Raw genomic sequence first — 26,650 nt, 5'->3', positions numbered from 1 at the left:
GAACTGCCGTGTTCAAACCCAACTCTATATTCCTTCTTGTCCTTTTAGACTCCATGTTAGCATTCAGTTATGTCAAGCAGAATGAGAATGCTGACCTGTAAAGTTTGACTTCATTTGCATTCAACAGTAGTTATTTGCACTCATTTTATATCAATTGTGTTCAAAAGCAATCATTTAGCATTAACTATGTTCAAAAACAATCATTTAGCATCAATTGCAGTCTAAACCAATTACTTAGCTACCATTTGATATTAAATGTACCATAACTGACATTAATGTCATCAATTGTCACAACCACAACACTCAAACATTTGCGATTAGCAACATCACTTAAGCGTTCAAACACGAAAAATGATTATTTTCCAAATTTCTGAATTTCGATAGCTTCAAAAATCACAAAACTGAGCTAACTTTAGAAAAAGAGGACGCTATTTTTATGAGGTACTTATATGTTTTGCTGTATAATGTAGTTTGTGTCACACATCCTGACTGGGGTGGGGGAGTTGGGGGGTCGGGCGGGGTGGGGGGGATCCACAGCATGGAAGATCAATGCAGACTCTAGGTGAAGCAGGCATTATTGGGTATAATTTGACCCGGATACCCAGACATAATTCAATCTCTATTTAAAGTGATACTGCCTTGTTGTCAGGCATTATTGATCTTATATTATTCTTGGTTGTCAAATGGTAGAATTTAGGGATATTTGGGAATAAGAGGAGTTGTTTGGACATAAGAGCTTCTCTGTATTACAGACTGAGGAGCTGAGCATAGCAACATTTGTGTGCTGCAACCTAACAAGTAGAAGGTAGGTATATTCACAGTGACAAGTGTAACCGGTGGCAGGTGGGTTTAACAATGTAACACAATGGTACCAGGGTAAAGAAGTTGTACTTATAGCATGACACATTCATTGTGTTACAGTGGCAGGTGGGTATTATTACAGTGTCAAGTTTTACAGTGCTTCCAGTGCCAGGTTGATCTGATTATAGTGTAATAATTTATGTTGGACGTTTCCATTTTTAAAATTCATTTGTGGGACATGGGCGTCACTGGCTGGCCAACATTTATTGCCCATCCCTAGTTGCCCTTGAGAAGGTGGTGCTGCACTGCCTTCTTGAATCGCTGCAGTCCACGTGCTGTGGGTTGATTCATAATGTCGTTAGGGAGAGAATTCCAGGATTTTGACCCAGTGACTGTGAAGGAACGGCAATATATTTCCATATCAGAATGGTGAGTGGCTTGGAGGGGACCTTGCAGGTGGTGGTGTTACCATGTATCTGCTGCCTTTGTCCTTCTAGATAGAAGCGATCATGGATTTGGAAGGTGCTGTCTAAGAATTTTTGGTGAATTGTTGCAGTTCATCTTGTAGATAGAACACACTGCTGCTACTGAGTGTTGGTGGTGGAGGGAGTGGATGCTTGTGGATGTGGTGCCAATTAAATGGGCTGCTTTGTCCTGGATGGTGTCAAGCTTCTTGAGTGTTGTTGGAGCTGTACCCAATCAGGCAAGAGGAAAGTATTCTATCACACTCCTGACTTGTGCCTTGTAGATGGTGGACAGGCTTTGGGGAGACAGGGGGTGAGTTACTTGCCAAAGTATTCCTAGCCTCTGACCTGCTCTTGTAGCCACTGTGTTTATGTGGCGAGTCCAGTTGAGTTTTTAGTCAATGGTAACCCCAAGGATGTCGACAAGGATGTGGAGGATTCAGTGATGGTAACACCATCACTGGTGGTGGTGGTGGTTAGAGTGTTTCTTGTTGTGAATATGGACATGAGAATTTATAATAAGAATAAATTGACATGGACATGGAAGTTCAACAAAAAGATGTCCAATTGATAAGCACCGATACTACTGGGTTCACTTTGTCTGATTGTGCTGCTGAATGAAGTAAGCATGCAATGTTTTAAAGTTTTAGAAAATGTGTACTATTTTATCAGTCCTACCATTGCATAATAATAAGTACACTAAATGTTGTCTTTGTTAACAACTTTGTTGCTCTTTCACAACATTAAAAGTTTTAACATTTAGACAATAATCTGTAACATTTTAAAGCTTTTTAAAAATAAATATTGGAACTACAGAATATCTTTAAATTTACAATGAAATGCAAAAAATCCACAAAGCTGATCCTGCTTAATTTGCAAAAGAGTTAGATTTGGACAGAAAGAATGACAACTTATATCACAAATTGTAAAATTTTGATCTATTACCTTAGTACCATATTGTCCTTGAATACCCTGGATTCCTCGTTCACCCTTGTTACCCTATATAATGAAACAGATTAAGCCATTTAACATTGCTACTTTATGAATTTGCTTCAATTTTACTGTATTAACAAATATGGGTGGGGTGGGGGGGGGGGGGTGGGGGTGTTGGTGCATGGCTTCCATGGTCCGATGGTTTAAATGGGGAGATCACAACTATCTGAGTTACACTGGGATCATCAGATAATGGCATTTCTTCTTTTATTTATTCTCTTTATTCTATATTATTTTATTTTACTGAGTTCCCCTGGTACTATGCAACATTTAGCAAGTGAGAATAAGCGTGAGCCAACTAGGTTTCAGGCCTCCTGCAACATGTTTTTGTAACCACCTGATTTCCAGTGTTTCTCCTTGGAGAGGAGCGGCTGCTTCCCCTGTCGCTGGCAGATTCTCTCTCAAAACATGTTGGCTATAGATCTGGATCAAATCAAGCTTATGAGTGTAACCCATGTTGTACTATCTGGGAAACTCATTATCACTAACCTTTTCATAAAATACGGAAAACATACGGAAAAGTGTATTTACATACAATATAAATAATGCATTTTAAAAAATTTATTCTATCATGGGATGAGGGTATTGCTGGCAGAAACACCATTTGTTGCTCATCCTAATTGCCCATGAACTGAGTGGCCTGCTAGGCCATTTCAAGGGACACTTAAGAATCAACCACACTGCTGTGGGTCTGGAGGCCAGACCTGGTAAGAATGGCAGATTTCCTTCCTGAAAAGGCACGAGTGAACCAGATGGGTTTTTATGACAATCAACAATAGTTCCCTAGTCACCAATACTGACATTAGCATCAATTCCAGATTTAATTAATTGAACTTAAGTTCAATTAACTTCTGTAGTGCGATTTGAACCCATGTCCGCAGACCATTAGCCTGGGCCCCTGGGTTACTAGTCCAGTGGCATTACCACTACACCACTATCTCTCAGTATACTCTGGTTAGCCCAATTGGTTTAAAGCTGAAATCCCAGAACCTCTCCTGCCTGAACAGAATGCCAGCACTGGAGGTGGTGATCCATCATGCAAGTAGCTGGCACCACTCAAGATGCAGGGGCACCACAATGAGGACCTTGTTGCAACCGCTGTACAATGAGAACTATGCCAGGGATGGGGCCGGGGCTAATCAGAATTCTTTGTGGCCCCTGGGTGGTCAGGGGCATGGCTGTACAGTTCCCAGGCACTGCCAAACTGGCAGTGAAAGGTTGGCACTGTCAGTTTGAAAATGTCAGCATGCGAGACTGCACTGCCATATTGGAAATTTCAGGATGCAAGAGGGCAGTGTGATATTGTATCTTGGTACCCATCCATAACAAAAGGATTGTTTTAGTTATGCAGGCCTTGGGTTCCTACATCGACAACAGGATTAGTTTCTAACCAAATATGTAAGAAATCCAACTGGGAGAATATTCTATTGGATCTAGCAATGAGAAATGAGCCAGAGCAGACCTAGAAGTAAAGGTATAAAGATGTCGAGGCAATAGTGGCCATAATATAATATGTTTCAAGATGTTTGGCACGACTTTCCCAAAAGAATTCTAAGTGACCAACGGGCAGGAAAACAGTTTTTTGACAGGCTTAGTTAAATGAGTTTATAGCACTCTGTGCAGCACAGAGGCCATCAGGCGATTTATGCCTGTGGAGAGGCTGGGCCTAAACCAGCTCGCGAGGCTGGCATCAGACTGCTCAGGGGGCCACTGCATAATCGCCGATCTCCCAGCATACTGGGAGGTTGGGAGACATGTGGGAGGAAACCGGAGCACCCGGAGGAAACCCATGCAGACATGGGGAGAATGTGCAAACTCCACACAGACAGTGGCCTGAGGCCAGAATTGAACCCGGATCCCTGGCGCTGTGAGGCAGCAGTGTTAATCATTGTGCCACCATACTGCCCTAGGCATCTTGCCTCTTGTGGGCCTGTATTACCACTGGGGCTGTCTCCCACATTTTACCCTCCATAAACTTGACCTCATCCAAAAATCTACTGTTTCAGACCAAATCTATTCACCTATCCACCCGTGTCTGTTCATATTCACTGGAACCAGGTCAAACAAAACCTCAATTTTTATAATTACCGTCCTTATTTTCAAATCCCTCCATTGCCTCATCTCCCTTTGTCTCTGTAATCTCCTCCCGCTGTACACTCTTCTGAGAAATCTGTGCTCATGGAGTTACATTAGACCAGACTGAGTAAGAATAGCAGATTTCCTTCCCTGAAGCATGTTAGTGGACCAAATGATTTTTTTAAATGACCCGGCATTTTCATAGGCATCATTCCAGTGACTGGCTTTTTAATTCCAGGATTAATTAAATTTAAATTCCAGTCATCTTGGTGGTATTTAAACTCATGTCTCCAAAGCATTAGCTGAGGCCTCTGGATTATTAGCCCGTAACATTACCACTACCCCACTGTCCATGTCGCTGTTGATTGATCAAAGTTCTGGAACTCCCTTCCTAACAGCACTATGGGTGTACCTACACCAGCTCGATTGCTCAATGGGAATTAAGGACGTGCAACAAATGCTGACCTTGTTTCCATGAAAGAATAAAGTAAAAAGCTTTTGGAAATCTGCCCTAGCTTTGTGCAGCTTGGTGTCAGATTTTGCTTCATAATGCTCCTGTAATTTTGGACATTTTGGCTGGAATTCTCCGGCCATTCATGCTGGCGGGATTCTCCGGTCCCACCAGCAGTGCACCCCCACCTGTGGGTTTCCTGCTGACATGAGGTGACGTCAATAGGAATTCCCATTGACAGCGGCGGGACCAGAGAATCCCGCTGCCAGCAAACAACGTGCCACCTGCCACCGGTGGAAACACACAGCTGGGAGGTTGGAGAATCTCAACCTTTATTACATAAAGGCACTAAGTGTATACAAGTTGCTGTTATTCAGGCTCAGGCTCAGAAAACCCGGTTGTGAAAAGGAAGCAGGAGCTGCTGATTCAAGAAGAGAAATGCCTTTTAAAGCACCCCTATGGGCAAGAAGAAGCCTCTCTGGTGCTGACTGCAGCCTCTCCCTCCCGCCGCTGTGGTCACGATTGCCCTCAGGCTCCCAGCACTGAAACCTAGCCTTCCTCCCCCCACTGCCCCACACCAAGGCAATGGACTCTTTCCCCTCCCTTCAAAGTCCCAATCTCCAATCTTACCGCCTCTTGATTGCTAGGGATGAACTCCACGTCACCCTAGTTACAACCTTTTGCTGCTGGTTTTCACACCAGCAGCCGGCAAAAATGTCAATTTAGTTGGTTACAAGATGGGAAATGAAAAATCATAATTTGGTCCTGTCATTCAGTTCAACAGGATCTGTGTGGCCCCAGCCATTTTCACTCTCCCTCTTGGGCAATAAATATTGGGGTCAATGAGTGGGCATATGCAACCTCAGAAATGCAAGCCCATGTAGGCAGAAAATCCAAATATCTCACACATAAAGACTTACTAGCCACTTATGTAAAACTTCAAACATCTATACAAAAAAGGCTCCCATTTACAAATAATCAAACTTGTTTGCAGAAGAAATGTGAGTCCATGTGCACAAACATTCAAGCCCAACGTACACAAAGGATGAGTATTTCTGAATCTATGGGCTCCTGGCAGAACCTTGCATACAACACTCAGATGATGAGAAAAACATCAATGAACAGCCTACAGTCTGACAGGAAGGCACCTGTTTCAAGTGAGGCCCTACTGATGACAAATGGTCTCAAAAGCCCTTTCCCAGACAATCAAAGCTTTTATTTTGTACAAAAAGTGAGATTTACACATATTAAAAAAAAACATTATTCCATAACATTGACAATGCTAGCAGCATCTTTCCTATTCCCTCTGGCTTCAAGTTGGAAACATGGCGGTTAGTCATTTTGGATGCTCACCATGGACAAGCTAGGTTTTCTTAGCCATCTTATATCAGATAATCGTAAATTTCTAACAGTCTATGTTCTATATTCAAATACATAGGCTGGAATTTTCCAGCTGATCACACCAACAGGATTCTCCGGTCCCGCCGGCAGTGCACCCTTGCCCGCAGTTTTGCTGCCGGCATGGGGTGACATCAGTGGGAATTGCCATTGACTACAGCGGAATCAGAGCAAACAATGCGCCACCTCCCAGCAGTGGGAAACACATGGCTGGAGAATTTCACCCAAAGTACTTTAAAAGCTGTATACTTCCATGTATTAATAAAAATATTTTTAAAGCATTATTCATTGCTAGCTCCCTATCAAGGCAGTTTTCATGAGGCATTTTTCTTCTGCATTATTTCTGCTGGTAAGTTACAAGAAATACAAATGAAAATAGAAAGTAATTCAAAATAAATGCAGTATGATAATGAACAGTATTGCAGATGTTATCATCTCATATACAGCTTCAAATTAATTAACATGTAAGTGCCTGATCTTTTGAATTGAAAGTATCTTTATGTACAATACCTTGGTCCCAGGTAGTCCTTGTGAACCAGGTATACCTGGTAATCCCAATTCACCCTAATGCAAAAGAAAAAAACACACATCTATTATTGAAATGAGAAAATGTTACATTTGTGGGATCGAGTTGTACTTCGCAAAAATTAGAGTGGAATGGTTTAATGCATTTATATTAAATTTATTTAATGACTATTTTAGTGGTAAATGATCCATTTATTTTAATCAAGCATTTGCTCCTAATCTTTGCATAGCATAATTTCTATATATTAAAGTAAATTAAACATTGCTGTTCCCTGTTTTGATTTAATCAGTAATAAAGCAATGAAAGACACTTAAAACTAACTGCATACTGACTGGAATATAAAGTTTGTGCAGATAAAAACAGAGTGTTCAAAATACTCTAACACAGATGAGCAGTAAATCCTGCAGGTTGATAGGCTAGAGTACGGTCCATTAAATTCCATTAAAAGTTTGGATAGTTTCAACTGAATTGTTACCCAAATGTGAGTTGACCATGAACTTGTACTTTTTGGCATAAATGTAATGGCGATATTTCATAAAGAAAATATGAATGACATATAGGGAGCTGGAGAATTCTTTCAATTTCCTGAGGGGCTGCAGTAAGAATGAGTGACACTAAGATAAAGATGTTTTTCATTTCAGATTTTTTTTCTTTAATGTAAACTGGCCAGGAAAAATACAGTTCAGCTGCTTTATAGTTTTTTTTCTAAATGTTACAAAATATAGTAGTAGGGAATCAAAACTGAGTGCACTTGAAATAAAAACAGAAAAAGCTGGAAAAACTCAGCAGGGCTGGTAGCATCTATGGAGAGAGAAACAGAGTTCACACTTTGACCCCATGAGACTCTTCTTGAGCTAATGAGTTATTCCATCGCTGCAAAAATCACAAGCCTCTTGAATTAAAGTTCAAGGGCATAATGTTGAACTTAGGTCTCACTAAATTTAAATATGCAATATAAAGAGTTGACATACTTGACCGAGGCAGTCTTGTAATGGAGACAAGTGAGAGTGTATTGAAGCAAATCTACTGCCTATAGTAGGTGAATTTTGATGCTTCACTACTTTAAAGACACTATATGAATGTTATTGCTGTTGGCAAAGAATGACATTCCCAACTTTTAGCATACTTGATCAAGAAACAATAACTTATATTTATATAATATTCCTAACATAATAAAATGAGAAGTCTCACAACACCAGGTTAAAGTCCAACAGGTTTATTTGGTAGCACGAGCTTTTGGAGTGCTGCTCCTTCATCAGGAGACTCACCTAATGAAGGAGCAGTGCTCCAAAAGCTCGTGCTATCAAATAAACTGTTGGACTTTAACCTGGTGTTGTGAGACTTCTTCCTGTGCCCAGTCCAGCGCCGGTATCTCCACATCATAATAATATGATCCAAGGCATTTCACAGGAACGTTATAAAGCAAACTTAGATAAAGGGCGATATAAGAAAATATTAGGGCAGATGTCAAAGGCTTGGTCAAAGAGGTAGGGTGGGATTTTCTGGCCACGCTTGCCCCAATGCCGGAAAATCCCGCCCGAGAGGTTAATTTATCCTGTCAACATGGGTATCGTGCAATCATGTAGCCTCAACCCTACTTTCGTGGGCTTCACTTTTGGATTTCCATGTTGAACCACTTCATACAGGTCTGTGAATGTCATGATGTTGCCTGATGCACCAGTGTTTATTTGACACTTTATGTTCATTTGATGCTCTCCTCCTGCAGTCATCATTTTAACAGTCACAAACCATTTATCACCTATACACTTGACAAAGTCAACCTGCTTTATGGTGAACAGTGGTTGATCAGATTCTTTGGTTGGTACTTCTCTAGTGGCCATCTGTGTGGGCTTGTTTTGCTTTTTTCTAGCCAAACACGTGTACAAAATGATTCAGCTTCTTGCAGTTAGAACAGTACTTTTCCCAAGCTGGACAAGCCTTCCTTCCTTTCTTTTGTGTGATGTCCTCTGCAGTATTTGCATACTGCCCTTGTGTGTGATCTGCTCTTTTGATTTGAAATGTCTATCAGCATAATGCAATACCTGGTCTGTTCTGTCATACATATGCTCTAGCTGATGCTTCCCTCTGCACATGTCAATTGTCTTCTTCAGACTAAGTTCTCCCCTCTCAGTAGACTTGCTCTCACTGTAGAATCACTTATACCTAAGACTACCCTACCATTAATGAGATCATCGAGGGTGGCACAGTGGCACTGCTGTCTCACAGTGCCAGGGACCTGGGTTTGATTCCAGCCTGGGGGGGTTTGCACATTCTCCCCGTGTCTGCATGGATTTCCTTCGGGTGCTCCAGTTTCCTCCCACAATCCAAAGATGTGCTGGTTAGGTGGATTGGCTATGCTAAATTACCCCTTAGGGACACAAAGATGTTTAGGTTAGATAGATTAGCAATGGCAAATGCATGGGGCTATGGGGACAGGGCAGGGGGAGTGGGCTTGGCTAAGATGCTCTTTCGGAGAGTCGGTGCAGGCTCAATGGGCCGAATAGCCTCCTGCTGCACTGGAGGAATTCTATATGCATTCTATCTTTTAGTTGTAAAAATTCACAGAATTCTGTGAGCTGTGTTACTGCAGTCACATACTGATCAGTAGACTCTTTTTTATCTTTAGCCCTAATATTGAACACAGGACATTCATAAATTATGTTTACTTGGGGTTCAAAGCATACCTTCAAGCTTTCTGCTGTCTGTTTTTTTCTGTTCTTTGGAGAGTTTATGTGAAATGCAATTTGTAGCAGTCTCTCCTCAACAGTTTTAAGTGTTGCTGCTCACATTAGTTCTGGGCTTGTTAATTAAATATATTGCAATCTCATAGTTTTGCTTTTGTAAGTGGAAAAGCTGCCAGCTCTGCTGCATATTGCCTTTCATTTTGACAAGAGTTGGGCGAGGAACATTAACAGCCAATTTGACACACACAATTCGTTTGTTTTCCTTTTCAGTGGTTTTTTTGAGAAACTTTCTGGAGCTCTGAACATTTTTGTTTCTCTTTCAGTAACAGTGACTTCTCTCTAGCTCTTCAAGATGCAATTTCAGCTTCAATTCAGACCCCATATTATGAACTTATTTCTAGTACAATGAGCGGGATTTACTGGTCGCGCCCACCCTGAAACCGGAAAATCCTGCCCGAGGTCAATGGATCTTTCCACTGGCCGCCCCTCGCCCGCTATGATTCCCATGGCGGGTGGAACGGGAAAACTAGCCCCAATGTCTTTATTAGAACTTAATGCAACATGGCTGTCCCCAGCTAATGTCTCATGGCAAAGGTCACAAGACTATGTGACTAGGTAGGAGCTTTAGGAATTGCATTTCAATCCCAAACAGAAGGGGAGTCCTGATAGTAAAAGGACAAAAGGATCATGAAGTAGAATCAGTATGGATGACAGTAAATATAGCAAGAATCAGAAAATGCTAATAGTTATACCATTTGACAGAGCATTAAACAAGAAATTATTGGAGCTAGTAACAAAGGCAATGTAACGATTGTGGCGGACTTTAATCTTCATGTAGACTGGAATTCTTTCATATGATAGTGAAATTATGGAGGAAGCAGCAGGTCACCAGGAACTGGGAAGTACATTCTGCCATAAAAACAGAAAATGCTGGAAAATCTCAGCAGGTCTGGCAGCAACAAACTCCAAACTTTAACTCTGTTTCTCTCTCCACAGGTGCTGCCAGACCTGCTGAATTTTTCCAGTGATTTGTTTTTATTTCAAGGTTCCAGCATTCAGGGTATTTTGCTTTTATTTTAGTGATACATTCTGGCATAACTGGAGACCAGCTGAGTGTTGCTCCAACAAGCCGATAGTCTGTGCCATAATTTTCCTGGTGGCTCCATGGCTCTCATTATATGCCGACTATTGCGTGATCGAGTGGCAGATGGGAGGAGATCATCAACCAGATGCACAGGAGATATCCTTTGTTGCCAAATCAGCATCCTCTTGTTATTCTTGGAGGCATGAAGACAGCAGTATCGACAGAACCCTTTGGAATGGCAGCAAGCAGAATGGCTGCTGCCAAGATAGCAGATATTCACTGACACGAAATACATAGCCACACACCAACTGCACAGTGACGAAATGGAAACCCTTATGGATCCCACATCACTTCCTATTGACGTGGTGACCCCCCTGAAAATCACCTGTGTGATTCCTTACATCATTGGGAATCCTGCTATGCTGGCAAAAATGCATGCCCAAAAATACATCCTTTTTTCTGTAACGTGGAAATACAACATCATCACCTCTCTTGGTATATATAAGGATTCTGTCCCCTCCTGGATGCCTTACTGGAATATGCTGGGAGATATTGGATATGCTGCCCACTCCTGCCAGGAAAGAACCAGTTACGTAGAAGTTTAAAGCCATGGAAACTTTTGGTCATTGGTAGCATCATCTTAACCTTGGGGTAAAGCTTCAGGTTATGTTCAAAGAGGTGACATAGTTCCATAACAACCTCCTTAGTAAACCCAATACACCTCAGGCATTTCCCCTGGCTCAGTTGAGGGTCTAAAACATGCTGTCAGAAAACTCTCAGTGTGCAGAAAAGGTAGAGCCATCTCCTTCCTCCCTGTTTTCAGAGTTTCCACTTTCTGCAGCTTCTAATCCATCTGTTAGTTATGTTCAGACCCAGAAGCACTCCAACAAAACTCTCATGTTTCTTGCAAACTACAAGTAACAAAATCCTCTGGCCTCCCTGAAATGATGCACAAGCTCACCAACAGACCTGCTGAAACAAACCACTTCCACAAACCTCTCCACAGCAGAAGTTTTTTTTAAATACTTTTCCAATTCAATCAAATCAAATCCAATTCAGAGTCTCAACAAGTTGAGACATTTCAGATCCAGGCTGACAAGACAGGACGGGAGACCAAAACCACCCTGTCCTGGGCCTGATCTACATGAGTCAAGCTGATTGGAGAAGGGGGAGGATCCTCCTCCAAGACTTGAGCTCATTTGCATCTTAGCCAAAAGGCCGAGATGCCACTTTTAAAAATTGCTTCATATGAAACATATGAAGCCTCAGCGTAACCTAATGACCTCAACCAAGTGCAGGCGATCCATACTACACTTGATCTTAGCCAAAAGCTTCTCGGCCTTTTGGCTAAGATCAAGTGTAGTATCGGATCTGCACTTGGTTGAGGTCATGAGGTTATGCTGAGGCTTCATATGTTTCATATGAAGCAATTTTTAAAAGCGGCATCTCGGCCTTTTGGCTAAGATGCAAATGAGCTCAAGTCTTGGAGGAGGATCCTCCCCCTTCTCCAATCAGCTTGACTCATGTAGATCAGGCCCAGGACAGGGTGGCTTAGTCACCCGCCCTGTCTTGTCAGCCTGGATCGGAAATGTCTCAACTTGTTGAGACTCTGAATTGGATTTGATCTGATTGAATTGATCTTAGCCAAAAGTAGGTCAAAGGCACCTCACTTTAATTTGGAAAGCCAGTCCCTTTCAATAGCACTAGTGGGGGTTCCTCATGCAGCTGAATGCATATTTAGCTGAGAGTGATTAGCACAGAAGTTGAGTAGAGCTGTGCAGACTAAGTTTCAACAACATGCATCAAATCAGCTGGAATGGTTGATTAATGTAACTGTCCAACCCCTCCTTGTGCTATTGGTGCACTTGTGCCATGCTCACACCAGCATCCTGCCCAGTATAGGGCACTGCATTAGTGGCAGCTGTCAGTGTGGCCCACTGTGGTCCTGTGGTGCTAGACAGCTCAATTTTGTGTCTGTGATGCCATCAGAACCTGTAATGAAGTGGCAGGAATTTTGAATCTGGATATTACAAAGTGTGCTAAGTCAGTTTTGTCTATCATCCATCAATGGCAAGGTCAATTCAGTGTTGAATTGGCAAAAATAAAAACACTTACTGTTCTTAGGTGCACTGCATTACCTGTGGCTAGTTTTTTGGAGCATTTCCAAAATCTGGATCAAATCTATGCAATTTTCTGGATCTTTGTTTTGTAGTATAAAATTTTTGATAAAAAATTACAAAATACTGTCTGAATAATATTAATAAAACACATTGTTGTATTGTAAAATATAGAAACAAAACTTAAATTTTCTTAAATAGCCATTATTTGATACTTCAACATTTATGTAATTAGAATCCATGTTTTATATATACATATATATTATAAGACATCTTACTGTTTTGCCAGAAGATCCCCTTTCTCCCTTTTCCCCGGGAATTCCATTTTCACCCTGTAACAAATCACATTAAAATTAGTTTCCACACAAGGGTTGATTTGTATTATTATACTTAAGCTAATCTAAAACTGCAGCAATTCACAGAATCCCTACAGGCAGAAGGAGGCCATTCAGCCCATCGAGCCTGCATTTATAATCCCACCAGGCCCTATGCCCTTAACTCTATGTATTTATGCTGCTAATCCCCCTGACACTAAGGGGCAATTTAGCATGGCCAATGCACCTAACCTGCACATCTTTGCAGAGTGGGAGGAAACCAGAGCACTTGGAGGAAACCCACACAGACATAGAGAGAACTTGCAGGGCAGGATTTAACAGCCTCGCTCGTCCCAAAACTGTAAAATTCCACCTGAGTTCAACGGACCTTTCCATAGTCTACCCCTTGCCCACTTCAATTTCCATGGTGGGCGGAATTTTAAATTGGTTGCCACTGTAATTCTTAGCGTACTGAGGATTATTTTGCAAATGTTGTCCAATTGAGGAATAAATCTAATTTTGGACACTGTGTTTTGAGTTTGCAAGCACGGGCTGGTTGAGTATGGTCAATACCTTGCCCATTGTGAACAGCAGAAGGGACATGTTATTTGATATGATTCATCAGTTTGTGGGATATAAGGCCTACATACCGAGCATCACATTGGCACTGAAATTCATATACCACCTTACTCATTTGTGTGATGGGCAGAACATCTTTTTGGCTTGATGGCAGTATTCTTTTAATGATGAACTCATGATACTACTGCAGGAAGCTGCACCAGGGTAATTTCAGTAGACTGGGCACTTTCCAGGACCAAAGGCCTTAGGCCCATTCATGAGTTTGCATAATATAATGTAATATAATATAACATACAGTGCAAAATGATCTGATCAGGGAGTCATTAACCTGCAGGATGCTCTATTTCAGCACCTCGCTATAATATTGGCTTTGCAAGTTTGATGTTGAAAGTATATACAAACCTTGTGTCCCATTGGTCCAATATGTCCTGGCATTCCAAGAATGCCCTACAAGAGAAATACAACAAAATTATTATTATTCTTTGATATTAAAGCATTCAATAAAGACAAAAAAATCCTGTCTGAAAAAAAAGGGAAAATCCTATTGAATTTAGGTATAAATAGTAAACCTTTTAAAATTCCTTCATTGGATTTAGGTGTCATTAGCAAGGGCAACATTTTGTTGCTGATCCTAATTATCCTTGAGAAGGTGGTGGTGAGCCATCTCCTTGAATTACTGCAGTCCACCTTCAAGGGAGAGGAAACATATGGGGCAGAATTGTATGGTCCCTCCCTCGCTGGTGAATTTGCATGTAGGAGTGGGCCTATAAAACTCCCCAGAAGGCTGTCCCAACCCTACCCCTCACCAACTTCAACCTGTTGCAGTTTTATGGTGGTACAGGTGGGGCCTAGGGATGGGGTTGTCTCCATCAGTAGCCTCCTTTCAAAATTGGGTGCTTCTCCTCCCCCTACCCGCCCCCCCCCCCCCCCCCCCCGCCACTCCACAACGTCTCCTCAAGTTGTTGCTCCATACTTGGCCTCTCCATCAACACTCCCACCCTACCCTCCTCAGGTCTTACTGCCCATTCCTGCTGTGAGAAGCCCCACATTCATCTGATCCTGGACTCCAGTACATAAGACTCTGGGGAGTGGCCACTATTGCTTATGGTGCTGGTTGGGACAACAGAGCTGCAAGCCCATGTGATTGGCAGCAGCTCTTTGATGCAGGACTTGCTCCCAAGTGGGTGGCGGGTGTTCCAACTCCAGCCAATTAATTAATGCTCCTTGGAATGTTCACTGACTACCTTTGGCGGGTGTATTCTTTACTGACTCATTTGGTGGCAGCAACATCTGAAAAGTCCTGGCCCTGAGATCAGATTTTCGTGTCCCAAAAAAATTGCGAATAGATGTAGAAAAATAGAGGTGGCTGGACCGAAATTTGAAATTTCCCTCAAGAAGAGTCCCACATTAACTTCCCATAGCCTGGAAAAGGTTCAGATTAGGCCTGGTTTCATGGCCTGGGCTGTCAAAATTTCTATTTCATGTCCCACAGTATTTTTATCGGTGTGAGTGGGTTTGGAAGACTTTGGGGAAAATGCCAGGTAAGAAAGCTCAAGAACCTTTGTGGAAGCCTGAGGAGTCTAGAACATTCTGACAGTAAGTGCTAATCTTTTGACAACTTCAAAAGTTATTATTAGATACTGTCTTATAAATTAGATGTGCTTTTACTACAGTAATTGATCATAGTGCTCTGTCCTCCAAAGGCAGGTTGACAAAGGGATTGGTTAGCTCAGTTGGCTGAATGGCTGGTTTGTGATATAGAGCAACGTTCAATTCTCGTACCGGCTGAGGTTATTCATGAAGGCCCCACCTTATCAACCTTACTCCTTGCCTCAGGTTAAATCACCACTAGACAGCTTTCCCTCTCAAAGGGAGTCATCTGGGACAAGAGCAAGAATACTACCACCTACAAGCTCCCCGTCAAATCACTCATCTTCCTAACTTGGGACGACATTGTAAATCATTTGCTTTCATTGGGTTAAAATCTTGGAAAACTCTACCTAACAGCACCGTGGATGTACCTGCACCCATGGACTGCAGTGGTTCAAGAAGGCAGCTCACCACCTTCTCAAGGCAATTAGAGATGGGCAATGAATGTTGGCCTTGCTGGCGATACCCATCCCAAAATCTCCAGACACAAGACATAAGAGGCTACAAGATGAAGGCATGTAAAATCGCACCCCTCTCTGATGAGCTCAATGCATTCACCGCTCGTTTTGAGCAAGAGGTCAGCGAGAGCATGCCCTCCACCCTGGAAGAACCTGTACCTGGGGTCACCATTGCAGATGTCAGAACAGCTTTCTTGAAGGTCAACCCACGGAAAGCAACTAGCCCGGATGGGGTACCCGGATGTGCACTCAGATCCTGCACGGATCAGCTGGCGGAGGTATTCACAGACACCTTCAACCTCTCTTTACAACAATCTGAGGTCCCTACCTGCTTCAAGAAGACAACCATCATTCCGGTACCTAAGAAAAACCAAGCAATGTGCCTTAATGACTATTGGCCGGTGGCTCTGACATCCATCATTATGATGTACTTCGATAGGTTAGTCATGGCACAAATCAATTCCAGCCTCCCGGACTGCCTGGATCCACTACAGTTTGCGTACCGCAGCAACAGGTCCACAGCAGATTCCATTTTCCTGGCCCTGCTTTCAACCCTGGAACACCTAGAAAGCAACACCTATGTCAGACTCCTATTTATTGACTACAGCTCAGCCTTCAACACTATTATTCCCACGAAACTCATCTCCAAACTCCGTGGCCTGGGCCTCGGCACCTCTCTCTGCAACTGGATCCTGAACTTCCTAACTCACAGACCACAATCAGTAAGGATAGGCAACAACATCTCCTCCACGATCATCCTCAACACCAGTGCCCCACAAGGCTGTGTTCTCAGCCCCCCTACTATACTCCTTTGACTGTGCGGCCAAATTCTCCTCCAATTCATTTTCAAGTTCGCTGACAACGTCACCGTAGTGGGTCGGTTCTCAAACAATGACGAGTCAGAGTACAGGAATGAGATAGAGAATCTGGTGAACTGGTGCGGCAACAATAATCTCTCCCTCAATGTCAACAAAACAAAGGAGATTGTCATCGACTTCAGGAAGCATAAAGGAGAACATGCCCCTGTCTACATCAATGGGGACGAAGTAGAAAGGGTCGAGAGTTTCAAGTTTTTAGGTGTCCAGGTCACCAACAACCTGTCTTGGTCGCCCCATGCTGACAGTATAGTTAAGAAAGCCCACCATCGCCTCTACTTTCTCAGAAGACTAAGGAAATTTGGCATGTCAGCTACGATTCTCACCAACTTTTACAGATGCACCATTGAAAGCATTCTTTCTGGTTGTATCACAGCTTGGTATGGCTCCTGCTCTGCCCAAGACCACAAGGAACTACAAAAGGTCATGAATGTAGCCCAATCCATCATGCAAACCAGTCTCCCATCCATTGACTGTCTACACTTCCCACTGCCTCGGCAAAGCAGCCTGTATAATTAAGGACCCCACGAACCCCAGACATTCTCTCTTCCACCTTCTTCCTTTGGGAAAAAGATGCAAAAGTCTGAGGTCACGTACCAACCGATTGAAGAACAGCTTCTTCCCTGCTGCTGTCAGACTTTTGAATGGACTTACCTTGCATTAAGTTGATTTTTCTCTACACCTTAGCTATGACAGTAACACTACATTCTGCACTCTCTCATTTCCTTCTCTATGGACAGTATGTTTTGTCTGTATAGCGCGCAAGAAACAATACTTTTCACAGTATGTTAACACGTGACAATAATAAATCAAATCAAATCAAAATCAATTTCCAGACTCTAATTAAAGATATGGAGCATCTTTTTGAAACCTTTGAGAAATTTCCCATGGTTTGGAAAAAGAATTGCAATTGCATCTGAATCATAGAAACCATAGAAACCCTACAGTGCAGAAGGAGGCTATTCGGCCCATCAAGTCTGTACCGACACCTAGGCCCTATCCCTGTAACCCCACCTATTTACCCCACTAATCCCTCGAATCTACAAATCCTGGGACAGTAAGGGGCAATTTAGCATGGCCAATACACCTAACCTGCACATCTTTGGACTGTGGGAGGAAACCGGAGCACCTGGAGGAAACCCATGCAGACACGGGGAGAATGTGCAAGCTCCACACAGACAGTGATCCAAGCCGGGAATCGAACCCGGGTCCCTGGCGCTGCGAGGCAGCAGTGCTAACCACTGTGCCACCCTAAAATCAATGTCAGGAATGGGGTCTGCACGATCTTTGCTCTACAAGAAAGATTGCCAGGTCTATAATTCTTATATCTTCCTGATTCGGAAAATGAAGAGTAAAAGGTTTTGCAAATAACTCTTGGAAAGTCTGCACTCATTACAATGCAGAAAGAAACGAGGTGGTTTAAAAAACTGCTAATTCCATTATCACAAATAGCTGAAGACTAGTATTTCAAGCAGCTTTTCATAAATCAAATTAAAAAATACTGCCCATCTTTCAGATTGATTTTAACTTGAAGGCTGGAAACCCCTTTGTGAGCAAATTTCACACCTGCCAGAGGTAGCAGAAGTCCATGAAAACTTTAGCCAATAGGCCTCATTTAAATGCTGCTGCTTCACTTCCTGAACATTCCAGGAAGGGATTGCTGGTGGGGGACGATCGATGGATCAAGGGTTTTTATTTTGTTCATGGGATGTAGGTTCGCTGGCAAGCTGTGCATTTATTATCCATCCCTAATTTTCCTTGAGTTCCCTCTCTACTTGCAGTTAAGATGGGCCTGGGGACGATCTTACCAAAAAAATTCTAAGTGCCGAACAAGTGTGAAAGCGAGAGAATCTTGCATATTTTTTTGGTGACTTAAAAATTGAATCTTACCTGACTCTCAATAAAATGAGGCCAAACCAATTTTCCACCAGCAGGGAGAGTTGGCAGGGCCTAGTTCGCCTGAAAGCTGTCTGATCAGGGAGGGCAAAAAGGGGACACGAGATTGTTCAGGCAGATAAGGCAAAGAAGATTCCGAAGAGCTTCTACAAATACATCAAGGGCAAAAGAGTAACAAGGGAGAGAGTAGGACCTCTTAAGGATCAACAAGTCATCTATGTGCAGATCCACAAGGGATGGGTGAGATCCTAAATGAATATTTCTCATCAGTATTTACTGTTGAGAAAAGCATGGATGTTAGGGAACTTGGGGAAATAATTAGTGATGCCTTGAGGAGTGTACATATTACAGAGAAAGAGGTGCTAGAAATCTTAAAGTGCATCAAGGTAGATAAATCCCCGGAACCTGATGAAGTGTATCCCAGGGCATTGTGGGAGGCTAGGGTGGAAATTGTGGGTCCCCTAGACGAGATATTTGAATCATCGATAGTCACGGGTGAGGTGCCTGAAGATTGGAGAGTGGCAAATGTTGTGCCTTTGTTTAAAAAGGACTGCAGGGAAAAGCCTGAGAACTACAGGCCAGTGAGCCTCACATCTGTGGTGGGTAAGTTGTTGGAAGATATTTTGAGAGACAGGATCTACAGACATTTAGAGACGCAAGGACTGATTAGGGACAGTCAGCATGGCTTTGTGAGTGGAAAATCATGTCTCACAAATTTGATTGAGTTTTTTGAAGGGGTAATCAAGAAGGTAGATGAGGGCAGTGCAGTTGATGTTGTGTACATGGACTTTAGCAAGGCCTTTGACAAGGTACCACATGGTAGGTTGTTGCATAAGGTTAAATCTCACGGGATCCAGGGTGAGGTATATAAATGGATACAAAATTGGCTTCTTGACAGAAGCCAGAGGGTGGTTGTGGAGGGTTTTTTAAAAATCAAACTGGAGGTCTGTGACCAGCAGTGTGCCTCAGGGTCCACTGTTATTTGTCATTTATATTAATGATTTGGATGAGAATATAGGAGGCATGGTTAGTAAGTTTGCAGATGATACCAAGATTGGTGGCATAGTGGACAGTGAAGAAAGTTATCTCCAATTGCAACGGGATCTTGATCAATTGGGCCAGTGGGCTGACGAATAGCAGATGGAGTTTAATTTAGATAAATGCAAGGTGATGCATTTTGGTAGATTGAACCAGGGCAGGACTTACTCAGTTAATGGTGGGGCTTTGAGGAGAGTTACAGAACAAAGAGATCTAGGAGTACATGTTCATAGCTCCTTGAAAGTGGAGTCACAGGTGGACAGAGTGGTGAAGAAGGCTTTCAGCATGCTTGGTTTCATCGGTCAGAACATTGAATACAGGAGTTGGGACGTCTTGTTGAAGTTGTACAAGACATTGGTAAGGCCACACTTGGAATACTGTGTACAATTCTGATCACCCTATTATAGAAAGGATATTATTAAACTAGAAAGACTGCAGAAAAGATTTACTAGGATGCTACCGGGGCTTGATGGTTTGAGTTATAAGGAGAGGCAGGATAGACTGGGACTTTTTTCTCTGAGGCGTAGAAGGCTGAGGGGTGATCTTACAGAGGTCTATAAAATAATGAGGAGCATAGATCAGCTAGATAGTCAATATCTTTTCCCAAAGGTAGGGGAGTCTAAAACTAGAGGGCATAGGTTTAAGGTGAGAGGGGAGAGTTACAAAAGTGTCCAGCGGGTGGTGAGTGTCTGGAACAAGCTGCCAGAGGTAGTAGTAGAGGCGGGTACAATTTTGTCTTTTAAAAACCATTTAGACAGTTACATGGGTAAGATGGGTATAGAGGGATATGGGCCAAATGTGGGCAATTGGGATTAGCTTCGGGGTTCAAAAAAATGGGCAGCATGGACAAGTTGGGCCGAAGGGCCTGTTTCCATGCTGTAAACCTCTATGACTCTATGATAGTAGCAGAGGGCACCAATGCACAGTGAGCACAGAGATCTGTCACTGCCTCTCCTAGCTAGAGCCAGCCTTTGTGGCTGATCACCACCCCTGCTACAGCAGGGCTCCATGGCTGATATCGCCCCCAGTCCAGGCCTATCATGGATGAAATCCCAACCGCTCCCTCCAACCAATCGCTGTTGCAGAATGCACAGTGGTTCCCCCCCAATGATCGCTGCTACAGAGTGCGAAGTGGTTCCCCCTCCCAAATAGCCCCATCTGGCCCCACCCCCATCCGGCCCTGCCCCTTGGCACTGCCAGAGTGCCAGGCTGGCAGTGCCAGGGTGCCAGATTGGCGTCCGCCCAAGGGACATACCCTTCTGCCCCAGCCTCTTGGGGGAGGGGGGGCGGCACAATGGCCTCCGGTTTTATCTGCAAGGCAATGACAACAGGTCCCCGTTGATGGGGACAATATGTGATCCTTGCCGGAGAGAACCTTCACTGGCGTGTCCAAAGAGGCAAGTGAACACAAACGATTGCATCCCGGGCTCACTTCTAATATTTAAATGCCATTAACATTTAAATATTACAATCAGCCCTGTGCCCATCCGGATATCAGGTGCCGGTAAGATCAAGAAATCGGGCACGAATCCAATTTATCAGCTCTCTCACGATTTTACCAGCTCAGCTTGCCCATTGGCCAGCACAGCAAGAAAGTAAGATTGGACCCCCTCCCCAGGTGTTTCATCCACTTTCAAAGATACTAAATTACTAATATTTTCTCTCTCCTAGGTTTATGCCATCCAATATTTCACACTCCTCCTTACCTGCAATGTCTGCATTGTCCCCTTTTTTTGTGAAAAGGGATGCAATGTATCCATTAAGAATGGCATTAATGATGGCATTTGCTACCAAATAAACCTGTTGGACTTTAACCTGGTGTTGTTAAAACTCTTACTTCATTAAGAACCACAGCCACATGTTTATGCCTCCACACACCAGTTACCATTTCGGTCGCTTATCCATCTTACTCTTTCCTTAGTTATCCCTTTGCTCTTTATGTATTCATCAAACATCCTTGGGTTTTCCTTGATTTTACTTGCCATTATTTTTTCCATGCCTTCTTTCCTTTTCTGATTTCCATTTTAATTTCACTCCTATTCTCTTTATACTCCTCTAGGGTTTCTGCAGTATTCACCCCTCGACCGCTCAGTGACTCTGGCTCCAGAGAGGCAGCTCACCATCCTGAATCCATGTCTGCGGCCACAATAATTTTTGAATTCCCGGCTTTTGTATCTTTCCTCCTCCCTCCCTGTACAGATGAACCATCGATGGTGCTGTGGACGTGATTCTGTCTGTACTATCCAGAAGAACAAGCATCTTCATTAGTTTTAGAAACCGAATACTAGTTAGAGACCAAGATGCACTTATGGAATTCCTGCAGTTATTAGAATGTTACTTGGTTGGATGCGAAAATAGAATAGTTGTTAAAAAGGCAATTGGTTTGCAAAAATTAATGAATGAAAGTGACTGCAGTAATGAAAAATAGTGCAAGTTATTGACCAAGTCATGGAGACATGTGTTTTAGTAATAGAATATAGAACACTGGCACACAGAATGGAAGAATATTCCTTAGAATTGCTGGAAAAGTGCTCAGATCAGCTGGAGTGGATTTACAGTGTCCTAAAATGATGACAGATACTACACTGAAGGTAACATTATTAAACGTCCAATGCTGAAAATGCATCTCGAGAGTCTGGAAGGAAAAAATGTGAGTCATTATGGATATCATGCTGCACCAATGCACAGCATCTGTTCTTACACTAAAAAGTGTTACCTGCTGGTAAATGTTGTTTCAAAGTTGTCCACTTTGCGATATTGCTTTTTAATGAACTTGTTGTACCAAATTAATGCTGTTATGACAGATGTGCCAAATGCATTTTACAAACATGCAAATCTTCCATTTTGTTTTGTAATAATGCCTTTAAAATAGTTTGAAATATTGCTATCATCATTAGCATTCTACTATTCACCATCATCTCTCTCCTCCCTTTTATTGTCTCTGGCTTGTTACGCTGCTTGTTTAACAGAAACTTCCTCCAAATATTGGGAAAACGGAAGCCATGGTGTGGGAATTTCCATCCCTTGTGGCATATATTCCGCTGGCAGAGGCAGCCTGTCAGCAGCGGGATCTTCTGGTTTCAACTGATGTCTCTGGGGTTTTTGCGTGCCCCGCACCTCCGCCGCTAGGTAACACATTGAGGGTAGGTCACCAACAGTGATACCTTGATTATCTTGAAGATCCCACCAGCAGGAAGGCAAGCACTGCTGCATCACAGCACCAGGAACCCAGATGTACAGATGGAACTTGTGTTAACTGTTAATGCGGAGGTGGTGGTGTAATGGTAATGTTGCAAGATTAGTCATCCAGAGGGTCTGGTGGCACAGTGGTTAGCACTGCTGCCTCACAGCGCCAAGGACCCAGGTTCAATTCCGGCCTTGGGTGACTGTCTGTGTGGAGTTTGCACGTTCTCCCCGTGTCTGCATGGGTTTTCTTTGGATGCTCTGGTTTCCTCCCTCAATCCAAAGATGTGCAGGTTAGGTGGTTTGGCTATGTTTAATTGCCCCTCATTTCCAGAAATGTGTAGGTTAGGTGGATTAGCCTTGGTAAATGTAGAAGGATGGGTGGACCTGGGTGACATACTCTTTCAGAGAGCTGGGTACAGATTTGAATAGCTTCCTTTTGCACTGTAAGGGTTCTGACCATCACCAGGACCAGCTTCCACCCTGACAGTGACCACATTGGTAACATTGATTGTCTCTGCACTGCTTCAGGTCACCTGCAAGTGAAACCTTCATTAATATCCAGTGGTCTCCTGGCGAATCCCACATTCCTACCTCCATAAACTCATCCAAAATTCTGCTGACCATATACTAACTTGCACCAAGTCCCATTCACCCATTATCTCTGTGCTTGCTGACCTACGTTGGTTTTTAGTCTGGCAGTGCTTTGATTTTAAAATTCTCATTGTTATTTTCAAATCTTTGTCGCCCCTTCTATCCCTATGACCTCCTCTAGCCCACGACCCTTGGAGATCTCAGCAGTCTTCAAATTTTAACCTCTTGCTCATCCCTGTTTGAATGCTTCATACTGTTGGGGCTCTGCAGTTAGCGAGTTGTCACTTCTTTCCACAGGTCCAGGCTACTCTTTGTCATCCACTTTTATCCCAACCTGAAAAGCTTTAATTTACTGAACTCAAATTTTAGGAGGGGGTCAGCATTGAGCAGGTTGGTGGGAAGTCCAGCAGCAAACCAAAGATAACCCATTAATTATAGAAAGGATAAAATCAACGATTGTTAGTACATTATTGTTCACCTTCAGGTATCCCGTTCCTGGTCTCTGGAATTTCTGCCCTTAAGCCTCTCCACCTCTCTCTTCTTTTTCAGTTTAAAGTTTATTTAGTCGTGTCACAAGTAGACTTACTTGTGACACTAATAAACTGCAATAAAGTTACTGTGAAAATCCCCTAGTTGCCACACTCCGGCGACTGTTCGGGTACACTGAGGGAGAATTTAGCATGGCCAATGCACCTAACCAGCATGTCATTTGGAGGGAGGAAACCGGAGCACCTGGAAGAAACCCCTGCAGGCAGGAGAACGTGCAGACTCGACACAGACAGTGACTCAAGCCGGGAAATGAACCTGGGTCCCTGGTGCTATGAGGCAGCAGTGCTAACTACTGTGCCATGATGCCGCCATAAAAGATGCTCCTTAAAACCTACCACTTTGTCAAAGTTTTTGGCCACCTGTCATAATATCTAGTTATGTGACTTGCTGTCAGATTTTATTGGCTGTATAAATACAAGTTGTTGTAGTATTAATACAACTAGAATTTAAAGCGGAATTATTGCTATGTGGGGAGGAAGACAGTCTAGGAGAACTTGGCCTCAATTTCCTCACTCTGCCCTGTATTTTCTGTGTTATTAATCTTAATAAAAAGGTGAACATTACTGTACTAACAATCATTGAGTTATTGAAATTGGAAAAAATGAAAGAAAAAAGAATCAGGCACGATGTAAATTATTTTATTCATTCATGGGAGATGGGCATCGCTGAGTGGATAGCATTTATTGCCCATTCCTAGTTGCCCTTGAGTTGAATATCTTGCTCGGCCATTTCAAAGAGTAGTTGAGAGTCAACCACATTGCTGTGGCTCTGGAGTCACATGTCAGCCAGACCAGGTAAGAACGACAGATTTCCTTCCCTAAAGGACTTTAGTGAACCAGATGGGTTTTTACAACAATCGACGATGGTTTCATGGTCATCAGTAGATTCTTAATTCCAGATTTTCTTTTTGAATTCAAATTCCGCCATCTGCTGTGGCGGGATTCGAATCTGGGTCCCCAGGACCCAGGACGTTAACTGAGTTTCTGGATTTCTGGATTAATAGTCTAATGATAATACCATCAAGCCATCACCCAGTTGTATTATAAATTGGACAGGTAATTGGCTATCACCTGCTTTGCATTATCATCCCAAACCAATTTCCCTCTGAGTTTATGTCTTGGGTCTCAGGATGAGACAAAATATGATCTTGAGGAAATTAGCTAAACAACCTTTTTGTTGCTTGTTAAAGGACAATTATGGAGAACAAGCAGTTTGGAAGCTAATTTATAATTCAAGATAATCAAGATATCAGGCACAGCAGCAGAAATAAACAAAACTTTATAATGAGAAAAAAAATATTCTTCTGATTTTATTCATTTATGGGATGTGGGCGTCGCTGGCTGGGCCAGCATTTCTTGCCCATCCCCAACTGCCCTCCATTTCGGAGGGCATTTGAGAGTCAACCACATTGTTGTCACGTCACATACTGGTATCATGTGTAGGCCAGACCAGGTAAGAATGGCAGATTTCCTTCCCGAAGGGTCGACAATCGGTTTCAAGATTAATTCCAGATTTTTATTGAATTCAAATTTCACCATCTGCCATGGATTTGAATATGGGTCTCCAGATCATGCATTGGGTTTCTGGATTGCTAGTCTAGTGACCACTATGCCACTGCCTCTCCAGTATTGACCCACTGAATTTATCCTTAATATAATTAATAGGTTATCTTTGGTCTGCTGCTGGACTTCCCACCAACCTGCTCAATGCTGACCCTGTCCTAATATTTGGGTTCAGCAAATTAAAGCTTTTCAGGTTGGAATAAAAGTGGATGACAAAGAGCAGCCTGGACCTGTGGAAAGAAGTGACAACTCGCTAACTGCAGAGCTCCTCGAATGCAGGACCAGGTATCATGACTTCACAAGGTCAGCAATGTTAATTGCTTCTGCTGTTTGGTGTGGTTACTAATTTATCAGTGACTAGATCTTTATAGAAGAAAAGTTTTTAAAAAAATTCAAGGGGCCAGCTAACACCAGGCCACTAATGAACGAATGGAGCAGTGAGTATAAATGAATTAATAAATGAATAGCTTTGATCATTTGGTACTCCAGTCCTAGCAGTCTGCCTGCTTCCTGCCTCTTACCTGATGCCTTTCTTGGGATGTACAATCTACCAAACTCCATTCTTTCCACTTGTATTGCTGCCTACTGCCCCTGAGGTGGAAATTTCCCATTCTGCCCCCCATGGGAATCGTGGCAGGCTGGGGTGGACCATGCAAAAGTCCACTGAGCTCGGGCGGGAATTTCTGGCCTTGGGTCAAGTGGGGGTGGGGGGAGGTGGTGGTGATTGAGAATGCATTCCAAGCTGCTATAGCACTGGGAGGATTAGGAGGAGGTTGTTGAAGGTGGCAACTAGGTGGATTCAGGTATGGCAGCACAAGAATGGTAGTGGTGACATGGAGCAATTTGGTTCTTGGGTATGGGAGAAGGATGCTGCTGAAAAAGCACAGTATAAAGTTTTCTCAAGAAATGGCCAATGGAGGGTAAAGCATAGGCCACTACCTATTCATTTGGTCCTTCTAGAAAATTCCTACCACCTATTGTGAACACACTGTTACAATCAAATGAGGGGATAATTCATCTTGGCTTCCTCCTGAGGTCCCCAGCATCACAGCTGCCAGTCTTCAGCTAATTTTCTTCACTCTACCCGATAACAAAGAGTGACTGAAGGCACTGGATATTGCAAAAGCTATGTGCTGTAATAACATCACTGTGTTGTACTGAAGACTTGTGCTCCAGAACTAGCCAGTCCCCTATCCAAGCTGTTCCAATATTACTACAATACTGGCATCTACCTGTGATAACCTGCATGGGGAATCACTAATTGACCTCCCAGTTGGGCTCATTGGGGATTGGTAATTAGCCAACCAGGTGGAGCTCATATACTGAGCCCTGTATAAAGCAAGACCCTGAGAGGGTCC

At 43.0% G+C, this 26,650-nt stretch overlaps 1 protein-coding gene and 1 pseudogene across 1 annotated transcript in view; one reads left to right on the top strand and one right to left on the bottom strand.

Moving 5' to 3' along the window:
- The window catches only part of LOC144493806 (uncharacterized), a 229,650-nt gene that overhangs the window by 64,668 nt on the left and 138,332 nt on the right, over window positions 1–26,650 (bottom strand). The window contains exons 17-20 of the mRNA XM_078213330.1: window positions 13,890–13,934; window positions 12,873–12,926; window positions 6,694–6,747; window positions 2,211–2,264 (exon numbers count right to left, since the gene is read on the bottom strand). Coding sequence (XP_078069456.1) covers window positions 2,211–2,264; window positions 6,694–6,747; window positions 12,873–12,926; window positions 13,890–13,934 — 207 coding nt within the window. The remainder of the gene's footprint in view (window positions 1–2,210; window positions 2,265–6,693; window positions 6,748–12,872; window positions 12,927–13,889; window positions 13,935–26,650) is intronic.
- On the top strand, window positions 11,805–11,934 carry LOC144494490 (U2 spliceosomal RNA; annotated as a pseudogene).

This window comes from Mustelus asterias, chromosome 5, assembly GCF_964213995.1.
Source record: "Mustelus asterias chromosome 5, sMusAst1.hap1.1, whole genome shotgun sequence".
In the NCBI taxonomy this organism is placed as follows: Eukaryota; Metazoa; Chordata; class Chondrichthyes; order Carcharhiniformes; family Triakidae; genus Mustelus; species Mustelus asterias.
Note: the sequence above shows the minus strand (reverse complement) of the source record. Positions and strands in the feature narration are given on the sequence as shown.